Source organism: Benincasa hispida, chromosome 7, assembly GCF_009727055.1.
Source record: "Benincasa hispida cultivar B227 chromosome 7, ASM972705v1, whole genome shotgun sequence".
Lineage (NCBI taxonomy): Eukaryota > Viridiplantae > Streptophyta > Magnoliopsida > Cucurbitales > Cucurbitaceae > Benincasa > Benincasa hispida.
In genome coordinates, this window is record NC_052355.1 from 9,412,538 (window position 1) to 9,427,363 (window position 14,826).

Genomic DNA, 14,826 nt, shown 5'->3' on the forward strand with positions numbered 1-14,826 from the left:
GTCAGGGGGTCAATAGGCATAGGAAACATAAGGAACGCAAGAGATTAAGCGTTTATGACCAGTATCACTTTAACTATCTACCGTGTGTGTAGGTAGAATTTGAGAACGAACTCATTATGAGTAGTATCAGTTTAACTATCTACCATGCGTGTAAATAGAGTTGAGAACAGACTCATTCAAGGCTGAGGTTTGAGTATTAACCTCGTATATGTGATATGCTTGTATTTTTTTGAGTTGAAAGACTTATAAGTTACTTACCACTCACTGAGCTTCTTGAAGCTCATTCTTTTCTTCCCAGGTAACGAAAGGTGGGGAGTTCCAGGGTGTTGCTAATGTCAAAGACTGCCACAGCCACAGTAACGATTTCGGGTTTTAGAGTTGCTGATGTAAACGTTGTAGTTAAGCCTGAAAGTTGTATAAACGTTATATTGTTTGTAATAAAATGAGTTTAGTCAAACAATTGTTGTTTACATCTTTGGCTTAAAGTTTTATGAGAATAAATAAGATGGGTAGTAGGTATCACAAAATTGTGGTATTTGCGGTCATTCACGCCTCCCCTCGGGCTTCGAAACAGACAAAGCAACCAAGGCTTTAAACACTTGCTCTGCTTTATTTACGTCTTCCTCTCCCTCTCGGTGGTTAGAGTTAATTTAATATATAAAGAAACTAACCAGACCTATATAAATTGACATTAGTTAGCCAATATCGAACTCAAAAAAAAAAAAATAATAATAATAATAATAGATAAACAAAATATAGTTAGTCAAATTGCTCGTACTTAACAAATTTTATTTTGATCAATCCAATCGACATTAATTCTTATATGCATTTTCGTACTAATAATTAAGATCACTTGCACGTTGCACCTAATTTTTAATAAATAATTCTCAACCAATTACCTTTTTAAATCATATGATTTTTTTTTACTTTTCCATGAACAGCTCTACAGCCACCTTTTCACAAAAAAAATATTAAACATTCATTCTACAATTGAACCGTCACTAATTACAAGTCCATGGGCTCCAATTGAAGACGTTAATGACGCTAATTACAAGTCAAGGAGGTCACCAATTAAAGACGTTAATGACACTGAAGCAGAGATTCATGAAATCAAAGAGAAAAGTCCATGGGCTCGCATGCAATGATCTTTTCTTTTCTTTTTTTCTTAAAAAAAGTGTACAAAACTGAAATGAAGAGAGGCTAATGCTGTAATTACAAGAGAAAATTAGGACATGAGGAAGCAAACAAAGAGAGAACACACCAAAAAGGGACAAACCCTTAAATTTCATATTGAAGTAATGATTCAAACCCTTCACTTTCATATATAGGCTAGGCTAAGTTAGAAATTGTTGTAGCTTTTAAAATACTTGTTGTCAATTGTGCTTTCAAAAAAATCATGTTATAGCGACCAAAATAGACATTATTTAAATTTATAAGTTCATATATAGTACATAAATTTTCATTACTTAATTGTTCAATATTTTTCTAATTTAAATTACAAATAATATTTTTTTCTTATTACTTTAAATTATATGGGAGAGAAGGCAAATAGTGAGAGAGCCGAAGGAATAGAGAGCGAAATAATACAAATAGAAAGATAATAAAAGGGAGTTTAACCCCATTTTTATATTAAGATCTTTCTAAATGAAGATTTCTTTTAAATTTTATTTTTATTCATATACTGTCTGGAAACTTGTAATCCTTATTTTTCTCTCTATTAACTCCTCAAAAGAGATGCTTTCTTTCTTTAATATATTTACTTAGAATTGCTATGGTAAAGAACATTGGAAAAGAAGATAATGAGGTTTAAACAAAGAAAAAATAGACAATTTGAAGATAATGAGGTCCAACTCAGAAAAAAATAAGGAAAACTTAAACAGAAAAAATAATAAAATAAAATCACAGGAGGAAGCTTGATGTTTGTGCTTGAACATGTAGTTTAGCAATTCTAGAATTGTACAAAAGATATGTAACTGCAGAAGGACTTGCATGAAAAAAAAAAAGGGTAAATAATGGAAAGAAATTGTTTTTCATTGTTCAGGAAGCTAGAATCAAAAGCTACAGTTGAGGAGATTTGAAAATCAAAGAACTTTGAAGTTGATTTTGTATAAATTAAAAAAATTAAAAAAAAAAAAAAGTTTCCAAACACTTTGAATCAATTATTCAAAATCACTTTTTCCTACTTTCACCGCAATTCTAAACGAAGCCTATGTCTCTATCATCAATTTTTAATATGTTCTTTTTAAATGAAACGAAAATTTTCATTTAAAACACATTTGGTCTCCATGCAATTAATCAATTTACATACAGATAAAGGCCTCCACCAACATCGGATGAACACCTAACCTTAGCAAAAAGAAAAGGCTTAAAACAAATCCCAACCAAAAACACCTTGAGACTCTAGTGGAAAAAGGACAACCATGGTAAATGTTAAGAACTCGGCTATGCTCTACAAAACTTGCCACTTCAGGCCCATATAGGAGGTTTTCTGCAAGACATGGAAGATATTAATAGTTCCCAAAGAACCAACCAAGAAAATAAATGAACTTTCTATGGGATTTTTAGTTTCCACCAAGAAGTGAGAACGTAAGAATAGCAAAACAAATAAATAGGTACTTCACAAGAGGACTGTGGACCCATACGACTCAAAGGGAACTTTAATATAAACAAGAAAAGAATAAAAATGTACGAAATATTGAATGCAATATAATAAGAAAATTGACTACTTTGAAAGTAAACAAGAAACTGAATGAAAAAAAATAACAAAATGAACCAATCACATAACGTGTACTTACAGAAATGGTGTTTCCATATATTTTGTCTGTAATTGATTCAGGTGCAGGTTGCCCATTGCTATAAGTTAACTGAAAAGTCAAATGCATTCAAGTCAGATAAATATAGATACATCATTATTGTAGTGTTGTCATGGATTATAAGATAAAGGTCATAATTTTCAACATTTTGCAACAAAAACATTATGCAACAAAAACATTATGCTTCATCAAAAGGTTGCATTTTTACCAATAGTTTCATTTAATTAAATATAAAAGGCAATGCAAAATATTTTTTTTTTAAAAAAAATTACCTTAATACCCCAGTCGTATTCAGGTCCACCTAGATTGTGACTTGCACTCATTATAAATCCTTCGTTGGCCTGTGTAGAACAAAAAAAGATCATGCAGAAGGCAAAGGAAGTAATTAAATGTCACTCCAAAATGCTTGATGATATAATAGATCTATAAAGCAAACTTGAAGACAGCTTGTGTGGACAAAATACCTTCCTTGTATCATATAAATTTTTTTCAAATAAAGGAAAATGAGTTAACTTATTTATAAATATAGTAAAATGTCACTGTTCATCAGCGATAGACTGCGATAGACATCTATCCCAGTCTATCGGCATCTATCAGTGTCATCGCGGTCTATCGTGGTCTATCATTGATAGATAATGACATTTTGCTATATTTGAAAATATTTTTAGTAGTTTTACCATTTAAAACCACTACCCTATAAATTTCATTATATTTTACACACTTCTCCTTAAAATTGTTTTTCAGCAAAAGTTAACATTTCTAATCCCCAAATAAGATTGTCATTACTCATTACCATCACAATGCATCCATCAGGCTACCACTATTAGTCAAAAGCAATAATTTTCTGAATTACGGATTTACCTATAATAATCCTAGAGGATCTCACAGGCTACAAAAGTAATCAAACATTGGGTATCAGACAAGGGGTTGAGGCTGACGTAGAGAAGATACGTGTCAATCCAATATCTTAGCCTTTTATCAAGGAGATGTTCGCTTATTTACCAGGCCAACCCATGATGGTTTCTTCAAATATTAATATGAAATAAATTGCTACACAAATCCGTGGGGTTTGGTTAAGGAGGATATCTTCCTTTAGTTCTTGTTTTTCATGATTAATAAAATCTTTTCTTATTTAAAAAGTAAAATACGAAATAAGCATCCATGATTCTAGACAAGATTCAAGAATCAAAAAGCATGCACATTCAAGTTTACTGTGAACTATATCATCAAATGATACTCGGTAGTTGGTACATCGTACATGCATGTCCAAAAGAGAAGTCGTAGATTAACTTTTTGAACATGAAAATATAAGGGAAAAGGCCACAGCATTTGGAAATTAGTCCAGGGTTGATCAACTTACTGTCCAACCAATAATTTACTGATAGCATTTCCAACAGCAATTTTGATGATAATCTGCAAAACATATGCAAGGAAACTAGACTACTGAATTAAGAAAAAATAAAAGCTCTAGAAGAGACCTGTGCGGCCTCTTTATCAAAATAGCGACCACTGCCTCCTAAAACCAACAGCCCATTTTTGTAATCCCCTGGTGGCAAGGAATTGAACAATGCCTGCAGACACAAAATGCTAATGTAACACAAGCTTCAAAACTCAGGCTGAGATCACATAAATTATTAACATTGCCCATAGAAGGCAAACATCCAAACCTGGATCCAATTAGCAAGGTAATTCTCCTGCTGAAATACTTTCGTAAATTAACAAAAAGTGAGTTGTGAAGGCATCGACACCACCAAAAACCCAAGAAAAATGACAAAGGATGGGGATAAATTTAATAAGCACTTTTTTTAAACAGAAACGAGTCTCTTCATTGAATTAATGAATTGAGACTAATGCTCGAAGTACGAGATCGATACAAAGAGCAGTAAAAGATTGGATCAAGAGGTGCGCCAGGACATCTCAACTAGGTTGACACCCCCTTAGTACCCTCATCATCTCCTTACACAGACATCAAACATAGTTCGTTGTTAACCAAAATACTCAAATACAAAAACAAAAGATAATCCCAAAATTACAACAGAACAAACCTGTGCAAGGACCAACTGAAAACAATTCAAAAATCAAAGAAAGGACTAACTAAAGATAAAGACTAATAATCTTGACCTGTCAGAGATTCCTTTACAGAGTTTCCGTGCAATTCAATGAACCAAAAATCATTATCCAAACCGTGATATTGACCTGTCGGGGACTTTTGGATTTCCGAAGAGCTTTCTCCAAACCTCTTTCTAAAGGTGAAGACAGAGAGGTGATTGACCATTGATTTCAACGAATAAATTCCCTTGTTTTCTAACGACAAAACCCTTCTATCATGACCGTCCACCACCCTTTTGCTGAATAATAATCTACTCTGGAGCTGCTCCAGTAGTGTAACCCAAAGCATAGCAATAAGTTGAATCAAAGTTCGTGGGTAAACCACACATCCCTTTGTACCTATAAGTCAAAAGAAGAAATAAACAGAGATAATACACAAAGCACTAACCAGCAAAGTACAATTTTTTTCGTATCATCTCATGGCCATTCGCTCGTACCATTCATAAGTTTACATTTGAAAGTCAATTAGCTGTAAGCCTAACCCATCACTTGATTGGCCATATTCTTTACAAGTTCATAATGGAAGTCTAGATAGTTGGTACCCCTAATTATCAAATATGAATTTAAAAGATCTTAATGCATTTACGAACATGCATGTTTTTTAGATCTCAATTGATTTGCCTACTACCCAAGTGCTAAATATAATATGTGCTATCACTAAATTATTAAACAGGAGCGTTTAAGTAAAACAGTAAAAGTTCAAACACGAATAGAATAAGTTCCCTAAGAAATGTGACTGCCCCTTGAATTGGCCGCCCATTACATGCACCTTCTTGCCTTCTCTTTTCCAACTCAGTTTCAACCATTTGAATAAGCATTTTTTCAATTTCTATTTTGGCAACCGGATATGTAAGATAAGATATAATGTAGTTAATCAAACAAGGAATCTATGGAAAAAAGAAAAAACAATTACTTGAACATTGCCGTGTGGATCTCTTTCGAGCAACAATTGTTCTTGGATTGCTTATGGGAAAAATTAAAAAAGGTGGTGAGATTGAGTAGTAAGTTTCTTTTTCCATAACTTATCCTCATCTATAATATCATCGGGCAAGAATTTCATTGAGTTCCGAAATAAGCTGTTGCACCTATAGAAAGCGGGTTATAAATGATATCAGCTCAAGAGTGACATATTGATCCCGAGAATCTTGGTTTAGTGGATAGTGGGCATACAACCCAAAAGACATAAGCACAATTAGTTACAATAACAAGAGAAATACCTCCAGAATGAAGTCAATCAAACCCTCGGGAACAAGTACAACACCATAATTAATAACCAAGTTCAGAACATTTACTAATTACATGGACAATGTAGTCTGTAACGTTTTGGTAAGCTTAGCCGCAACCTGCAAAACACATTGTAAATTCGATGTACCCTATAAACTAAAGCTATATTAATAAATGAGTCAACATTCAAAACAAATTATTTTTTGTCTGGAAATTTTTTCGCCTGCATACATTCAAAACCATTAAATCTCCATGAGTCAACTACAACAAGGTGGTCGAGAACAAAGTTTTCAAAGCTGACAAAAAAGGCATCCGATATCACTTATGATATGGGATGTCAATACTTAGTTCCATTGCACCATATTAAAAGTTTCAACCTAATTCCATGAATCCTTTGTTTATCACAAATTTTTCATCTTTACCCTTAAGTTTTGTTGGATATTTACCATTCCATGTAAAAATGCAAGAACATGAAATTCTAAAACAGGATATATTAACTGACTCAACAATTTCAATTTTCATGTTTACATGAGAGTATCTGTTGCAGAGATTATTAGTTATTAATGAGACAAAGTCTAGTTCTCAAAGAGAATAAATAACCCTAGGGTAAAGCACGTGGAGGTAAATGCCCTTCTTGACAAAGATTTCTATCTGGTAAAGCACGTGGAGATAAATGTCCTCCTTGACAAAGATTTCTATCTTAAGTAGTTTAAATAAAGCAGCTACCTTTTCTCCAATAATAGTAATATTTGGATGAGTTTGCAAAGCACACTCCAGTGTGATGTGAGAAGCGGCACGACCCATAAGCCGTCCAACTATGGATATATGTACACTTGCCATATGATAATAAACTTGAAACTTGAGTGAGAAAGAAAAAGGTATCAACATCACAACATCACAACAATGATTGTACAATCTCAGAGAAGGTTAATAAAATTGAGCAGAGAGAAGTGCTCTGTTTTTTACAGATGAAGCAACAAGATGGGCTTTATTATTAATATTATTTATTTATTTATAAATATATATTTTTAAAAAAGTGGACATATCTGAACTTGAAAATACTGATAATGTCAATAATTTAGTTATTATGAAAATGTCAGCACATCAGAACTATTTTTAGTTTCAATTTCATTAAACAAAATGCTTACAGTGGTATATTTTCCTGTAGATCGAGCATCAACCATTCACATTACCAATCATTTCTAAATATATCTGCATAAACATGAGCAGAGCTATTAAGAGTCTCATCTCATGAATGCGGCATTCCATTTTTCCCTTGAATTCTTGAAGAAACTACTTCAACTTTGCAACAGTCACCAAAGTTGAGTCCAAACGAAATATGAATTCTAAAGTAGTTACGAAGAGAAATGAGTACCTTGCAAGCAGAATCAAATCCAAAACTTGTGGGACCTCTTTGCATTTGAGATCACCATCAATAGTTTTTGGGCAACCAATCACTCGGGTTTTCAAATTCTTACTCCTAATTTGAAAACAACAAAAAGAAGGGGAAAATAAAATACAGTCTTTGCACACAATAAAAATGGTACCTAGAGTAATTAATTACTCAACCTTATATTTCTTCAATAAAAATAACATATAATAGCTTATCCATATATGACCATGAGAGAGAGAAAGAGAGAGCAAAAAGGAGGGAGGCAATAAACAAATTTCATAGTTCTGAAAAATATCTAAAGTTTCCAAGTTCCGCAGGAGACGGGCATTTGTGTTGGAATCAATCTCCACCATTACACAAGGCCATCCAGATCAAGCTTCTGAGCAGTTTCTTCAGCTTGCTTAAACTGAAAAATAGAATGAACTGTCAATTAATGCCTTGACTACAACTAAGACGTCCCAAAATGAAAAATTCTACGAAGAAAGAGTTTCAATCTTATCCCTCCCACTGCATATCATATCAAAACCACCCTGATAAAAGAAAAATGCATTTAAATCGAGAATTGCATTCAAATGGCAATCACTTCGCATCAAGACTGCACATATTCACACTAACAATTCTAACAAGTGAAAGCTAGAAATCCCTTTAAGAAAATTAACCTGATTGCGATATGGGTAGATAAATTCTGCAGTCAGTTCTACATTTCATGATCCCTGTAGGACCACCCTTGAAACCATACAACGTGCTTCCTTTTTAATGAACCTGTGTAGGTAATCTTCACCAAAATCGTAGAAGCTGCAAATTAGCCACAACTTGAACAGAATAACAAACATTTATTCTTGATTTATAAATGTGGACACAATGAGATTACCAAATAGTCCAGAAATCACATTATGCCCTCCCGATGCTTGGCCACCCTAGACAACTATGATCTTCAATTTCTTATTCACCTGCACCGAACTGGAATCACTTGGCACCAACCAGCCGACGATTGGCCGAAAAGACCAGGAAACAGCTTCGCGATCTCATCTGCACGCACATATTGCACTACTCAAACACTCTAAAACCTTAAGAAGTAGCAACTGGCCTCAAACTCATTCTGTAAAACTCAAGTTCCAAACAAAAGCGAGATTTACAATCATAAGCAAATCAAGTAAAAGAACAAACAAAACTCAATGCATGTCATTACTCTTCCTTCGAGACATCAATCAACTCAGTTACCAAACAGAGTAAAAAAAAACACGTTATGAAGGCTAGAAACTCCAAAAACAAAAGAGAAAGTAAATGATCTATGGATAATAATCACACAGATTACCAATGGCGGAGCTAGAAGGACCATCGAGGATTTTGAAGGGGGTTTTGAGGACAGAGGGAAAAGGGAGAGGTTGATCGATACGGTGGGCTTGGACTTCGCTATACACAGTAGAAACACAGCCGATCTCTGGCGGAGAAGGTGCAATGATGGGGGAAACATTGGCATTAGCGATGAAAGGCGAGAGAGGTAGGAAATGAAAGATTGAATCAATGAAAGAAGTGGAATATTGAGTGTTCGATAAGGTCAAGAAGATGAAGAAAAATGACTTGACTAGAATAAGAGGAAAGAACTTGTGGATGAAATGGATGGAGCCCCTGAGGTGAGGATTTGGCCAGCAAGAGACTAGAATTTTTATGGCGAAAACAATGAAAGAGAGAGAGAGTTTCAATGCGAGGGAGAGATGGATTTAAATAGATTGCTAAGAAGAAAAGGGAATCTTCAAGTGTTACCTCAAAGATAAATCAAATTCCGAACATGCCAAGAGCGAGAGACTAAAAATTTATTTTCGCCCTTTTCCCCCAACCTTTTAATAGCTGTTTTGAATAAATGATATGCTTCAATGATATAAAAAGTAACATTTGGTGTAGTGAGAATGACTAAATCTTTAGGACGCAAAAAGTCTAACTTAATACGTTAATACTAATAGTCCAATCCAATATCATTTCAAAAGATAATCTAAACTCTATTTTATGATCAGACCAAAAAGTTTTTTTTTTTCTCTCTTTTAAACCGTTCAAACAGTCCAAATAGATCAAAACTCCAAACAGTCCAAATATTATTTTATGACCAGTCAAAACAGTCCAAATATTTTCTTATGCATTCATTTAAATAAAATACTAGATCTATGAAGCACAATCTCATATATTGAAATAAAAACATTACCTATGGTTAGCAGCGACAGGAAGAACAGTGCACGATGATAGGAGGGGAACAGCGGTTGTGAGAGAGAGGCAGAAAGAAAGGAAGGTTTGAGATGGGGAAGTGCACAAAGAAGAATATATATCTCTGGTCATATTATTGTGTAACTTATGTCGTCCTGTTCATTGTGGTTCCTCGGCCCTGCTAGCCATTTTCTTGCTTGAACTGTACACATTCAAAGAGGGGACAAGCTAAACAAGCAAGCCATCAAAGTTTATAGAGTTAAAAGTTCGAAAGAAATATTAGGTTTCCTTGTGACTAACTTAGCACACTTCTAGTGGTAGCCATTGGGCTAAATCTCCAAAAAGAGCCACTCAGTCGAGTGTCAGGTACAAGATTTAGGAGAGTTGTGGACTCGGTCCACGATTACCTTGTCAATGTTGCATGCCTATACATGTGGCAATCTGCGTGTGCCAAGTGTGCCAGATTCACGTGAAGCGAAAAAAACCATAGACCCCGTCCACGATTTAAGTGCTTACTCATTAGTCGTGTACCAAGTCCACGAATCCACCACTCCATTTTTGTCAATGCTTTCGGCTCAATTCTATTTTTTGTTAATAATTATTAAAATAACATTATTTTAAAAAAAATTCTTTCAAGTTGTTTAAATAAGAATAATTCTCATGCAATAAAAGATGAAAAAACAGCATGTTATTGTAAAATCGGAGAGCACAACGAAACACGGATATGGAAAATTATAATATAATAATAAATACATATAGTAATAATAATATACAATATAAATAAATGATAAAAGAATATAAAATAAAAAATTGAAATTATAAAAATTTCTCCACTAATTTTCCAATTTTTTTGGATTTCTCATCAATCTCACCACCTAACAAAATCCATAAAATGACCATTATTTGTAGGAGAATTGGCAAGTAGGAGGTAGAATTAGTTAGACACTAAGGATGTGTACTCATAAGACATATAGACTACACGTTCGAAGATACATGGGGTAGTAGGAGAATATCATTTGGTCTTTTAGAACACGAAGCTTTGGCACTAACGGGTATCTATTATTATTATAATATTTATAATACTCCCCCTTTGATGCCCATTATAAATATAAAATATGGCTCATTAAAGTCTTACTAGGAAAAAATCCCATAAGAAAAAATTCTAGTGAAGGAAAAGAAAATTCTAAGTGTTTGAAGAGATCTTCTTTTAGTAGCTTTGAGTTGAGCCTTAACTAGTGGTCAAGTGTGAAGTCAAAAAGAAACCATGCATTTGGTGTCAGGAAACATTAACGCATAAGGCTCTAATGAGGCTAGGTTTATAGAGGCCATAAGGAATCAAGCATCGAGGCCAAGGACAACCATGCGTTGAGCTTGTAAGGTATGGACGCATGTTGGCCAAAGTGTTGGCAAAGAGGCTTAAACGATGAGCTTGGTCGCTACAGGATAAGCGTGAGTGCTACACGATAGATGAAGCGCTAGACGATGGACATTACGCGATAGACGCAAGCGCTAGACGATGTTGCTACACAATAAGCGAACACGCTGGACGATAGGCATGATGCGTTAGACGATAGGCGTCAGCGCTACACGATGAGCGACAGCGAGAGATCACTAGACGATGGAGCTGTTCGATGGGGCATAAGTGCTATGTGATGGGCGCGGACGCTACACGATGGCAACAGCGAGAGGGCTAGCTGATAAGCGACAGCGAGATATGAACTAAACGATGGAGCTATGCGATGAAGTGCAGGAGCTACACAATAGACTAGACGATGGGCCAAGTGTTTATGCGTTGTTGAGGCTTGCATCACACAAGGCTGATGGATTCACTCGGACAGTTGGCTTATACCGATAGGAGGTTCAGCTTGAGTTAGTAGGAGCTGGACGAATAAAGTTTCATACAAGAAGTTTTATGCATGAGGAAGACAATTCAAACTTCATACAAGTAGGTGAGTGGCATGGAAGTAGGTGAATGGCAAGGAAGTAGGTGGTGGCAAAGCTTGGTGCAAACACTCCAAAAGTTTCTAAAGAAGGAGGTGTCATGCATTGGAAGCCTTGTAAGATGAGAAGGATTGGTTCCTTCGGCCTATAAATACCACCACAAATCTTCTCTTCGGTTCATAACCCGAAATCCTCTTGAAAGAACACTAGGACGAGTGTTAGAAGGCAGATTCAGAGGAAGCTATGCGTTGAACATGAAAAGAATGCGTTGGTAGCAAGACCATGCCAACATCAAAAGGTTCCAAGAGGAGGAGATGTTGTCGAAAGTAGCATCAACTTGGGATGAGGAGTTCTCCCAGAATACTCGTGTGTTTTGAGTGATTTCAAAGCCACCTGAAAACTCTGAGAGTCTAGTTTTCATGGTTGGGTTGCTGGAGAAGAAGCTCCAAGGAATCAGGCTGGAGGGTGAAGAAAAGACAGAAGGGTCGAGTTCTCGGATAAGCTTGGGCCAGTCTTGATGATCAGAGAATTCCGGTCAAACCACGAGAAGTTCTGAGCTGAGATTTTAAGGTAAGCTTCCTGAGACATTTCAGAACAAGTTTGTAGGAGGAAGTATCTTGAAATAAGGCTTACAATGATGAGTAATCTGAGCTTAAAGTTGAATCTGGAATTTAGGGTTCAAAAGAGCACCCGAGGAAACCAAGGAACTGAGCGAAAGGTTCCTACCCTACCAAGGTGAGTGGTAATTTCCTTTAAGTCTTAAGCATATCTTTTAGAATATATGTGTATGCTTATGTTGTGAATGAGTAATTTAGAATGAGAATAAAATTATGTGAGCGGGATGGTCTGGGGGTCAATAGGCATAGGAAACATAAGGACCGCAAGAGATTAAGTGTTTATGACCAGTATCACTTTAACTATCTACCGTGTGTGTAGGTAGAATTTGAGAACAAACTCATTATGTGTAGTATCAGTTTAACTATCTACCATGCATGTAGATAGAGTTGAGAACAGACTCATTCAAGGCTGAGGTTTGAGTATTAACCTTGTATTTGTGATATGCTTGTATTTTTATGAGTTGAAATAGACTTAGAAGTTACTTACCACTCACTGAGCTTCTTGAAGCTCATTCTTTTCTTTCATGTTTTCTTCCCAGGTAGCGAATGATGGGGAGTTCCAGGGTGTTACTATTGTCAAAGTCTACCACAGCCACAGTCACGCTTCCGAGTTTTAGAGATGCTGATGTAAACGTTGTAATTAAGCCTGAAAGTTGTATAAACGTTATATTGTTTGTAATAAAATGAGTTTAGTCAAACAATTATTGTTTACATCTTAGTCAAACACTTATTGTTTACATCTTTGACTTAAAGTTTTATGAGAGTAAAGAGGTTCAAATGGGCAGTAGGTATCACAAAATTGTGGTATTTGTGGTCCTTCACGCCTCCCCTCGGGCTTAGGAGGCGGGCTCAGGACGGGGTGTGACAGCTACATCCCAATGTTGTGCACACCAATTTTTCAAAGGTTGCGGTAGGTAATGACTTCATAAATAAGTCTGTCAGATTATCCTCCGAATAAATTTGTTACACAATGATGTCACTATTTCTTTCAAGATCATGTGTAGAAAATTTTTGGTGAAATACGCCTTGTTCTATCTCTTTTAATATATCATCTTTTCATTTGGAAAGACAGAGTCAGATCGTCCAATCACGAGTGAAAGATTTTGTCCGTACATTGAAAGCTTCTATACGATTACATGTGCATCTAGTGCAGTGGCTTGGAAACAGACAAAGCAACCAAGGCTTTAAACACTTGCTCTACTTTATTTACGTCTTCCTCTCCCTCTCGGTGGTTAGAGTTAATTTAATATACAAAGAAACTAACCAGACCTATATAAATTGACATTAGTTAGCCAATATCGAACTCAAAAACAAAAAAAAAAAAATAATAATAATAGATAAACAAAACATTAGTTAGTTAAATTGCTCGTACTTAACAAATTTTATTTTGATCAATCCAATCGACATTAATTCTTATATGCATTTTCATAGTAATAATTAGGATCACTTGCACGTTGCACCTAATTTTTAATAAATAATTCTCAACCAATTACCTTTTTAAATATATGATTTTTTTAACTTTTCCATGAACAGCTCTACAGCCACCCTTTCACAAAAAAATATTAAACATTCATTCTACAATTGAACCTTCACTAATTACAAGTCCATGGGCTCCAATTGAAGACGTTAATGACGCTAATTACAAGTCAAGGAGGTCACCAATTGAAGACATTAATGACATTGAAGCACAGATATATGAAATCAAAGAGAAAAGTCCATGGGCTCGCATGCAATGAAAAAAAGTGTACAAAACTGGAATGAAGAGAGGCTGATGTTGTAATTACAAGAGAAAATTAGGACAAGAGGAAGCAAACAAAGAGAGAACACACCAAAAAGGGACAAACCCTTAAATTTCATATTGAAGTAATGATTCAAACCCTTCACTTTCATATATAGGCTAGGCTTAGTTAGGAATTGTTGTAGCTTTTAAAATACTTGTTGTCAATTGTGCTTTCAAAAAAATCATGTTATAGGGACCAAAATAGACATTATTTAAATTTATAGGTTCATATATAGTACATAAATTTTCATTACTTAATTGTTCAATATTTTTCTAGTTTAAATTACAAATAATTATTTTTTTCTTATTACTTTAAATTATATGGGAGAGAAGGCAAAGAAAAAGAGTGAAATAGTGAGAGGGGCGAAGGAATAGAGGGCGAAATAATATAAGTAGAAAGATAATAAAAAAGAGTTTATCCCCATTTTTATATTAAGATCTTTCTAAATGAAGATTTCTTTTAAATTTTATTTTTGTTCATATACTGTCTGGAAACTTGTATCCTTATTTTTTCTCTCTATTAACTCCTCAAAAGAGATGCTTTCTTTCTTTAATATATTTATTTAGAATTTCTATGGTAAAGAAGATAATGAGGTTTAAACAAAGAAAAAATAGACAATTTGAATATAATGAGGTCCAACTCAGAAAAAAAATAGAAAACTTAAACAACAGAAAAAATAATAAAATAAAATCACAGGAGGAAGCTTGATGTTTGTGCTTGAACATGTAGTTTAGCAATTCTAGAATTGTACA

At 34.7% G+C, this 14,826-nt stretch overlaps 1 protein-coding gene across 50 annotated transcripts in view; it reads right to left on the reverse strand.

The window, feature by feature from the left end:
• The window catches only part of LOC120081480 (pyrophosphate--fructose 6-phosphate 1-phosphotransferase subunit beta 1-like), a 34,920-nt gene that overhangs the window by 15,468 nt on the left and 4,626 nt on the right, over positions 1-14,826 (reverse strand). For 15 of the 50 annotated variants that reach the window (XR_005482843.1, XR_005482846.1, XR_005482839.1 and 12 more), the window contains exons 3-9: positions 8,411-8,568; positions 8,199-8,314; positions 7,522-7,945; positions 6,140-7,358; positions 5,836-6,007; positions 3,086-5,261; positions 2,796-2,864 (exon numbers count right to left, since the gene is read on the reverse strand). Coding sequence is in view for 30 of the 50 variants with exons in the window: in XM_039036397.1 (XP_038892325.1) it covers positions 2,796-2,864; positions 3,086-3,178 (162 nt within the window). In the remaining 20 variants the exon portion in view is untranslated. Of the gene's footprint in view, positions 1-258; positions 406-2,239; positions 2,489-2,795; positions 2,865-3,085; positions 5,262-5,835; positions 7,359-7,521; positions 7,946-8,198; positions 8,335-8,410; positions 8,569-9,736; positions 9,938-10,142; positions 10,177-10,251; positions 10,317-12,780; positions 12,940-14,826 lie in introns of those variants that run through there. The other 35 variants (XR_005482850.1, XR_005482853.1, XR_005482852.1 and 32 more) reach the window with 28 other exon arrangements.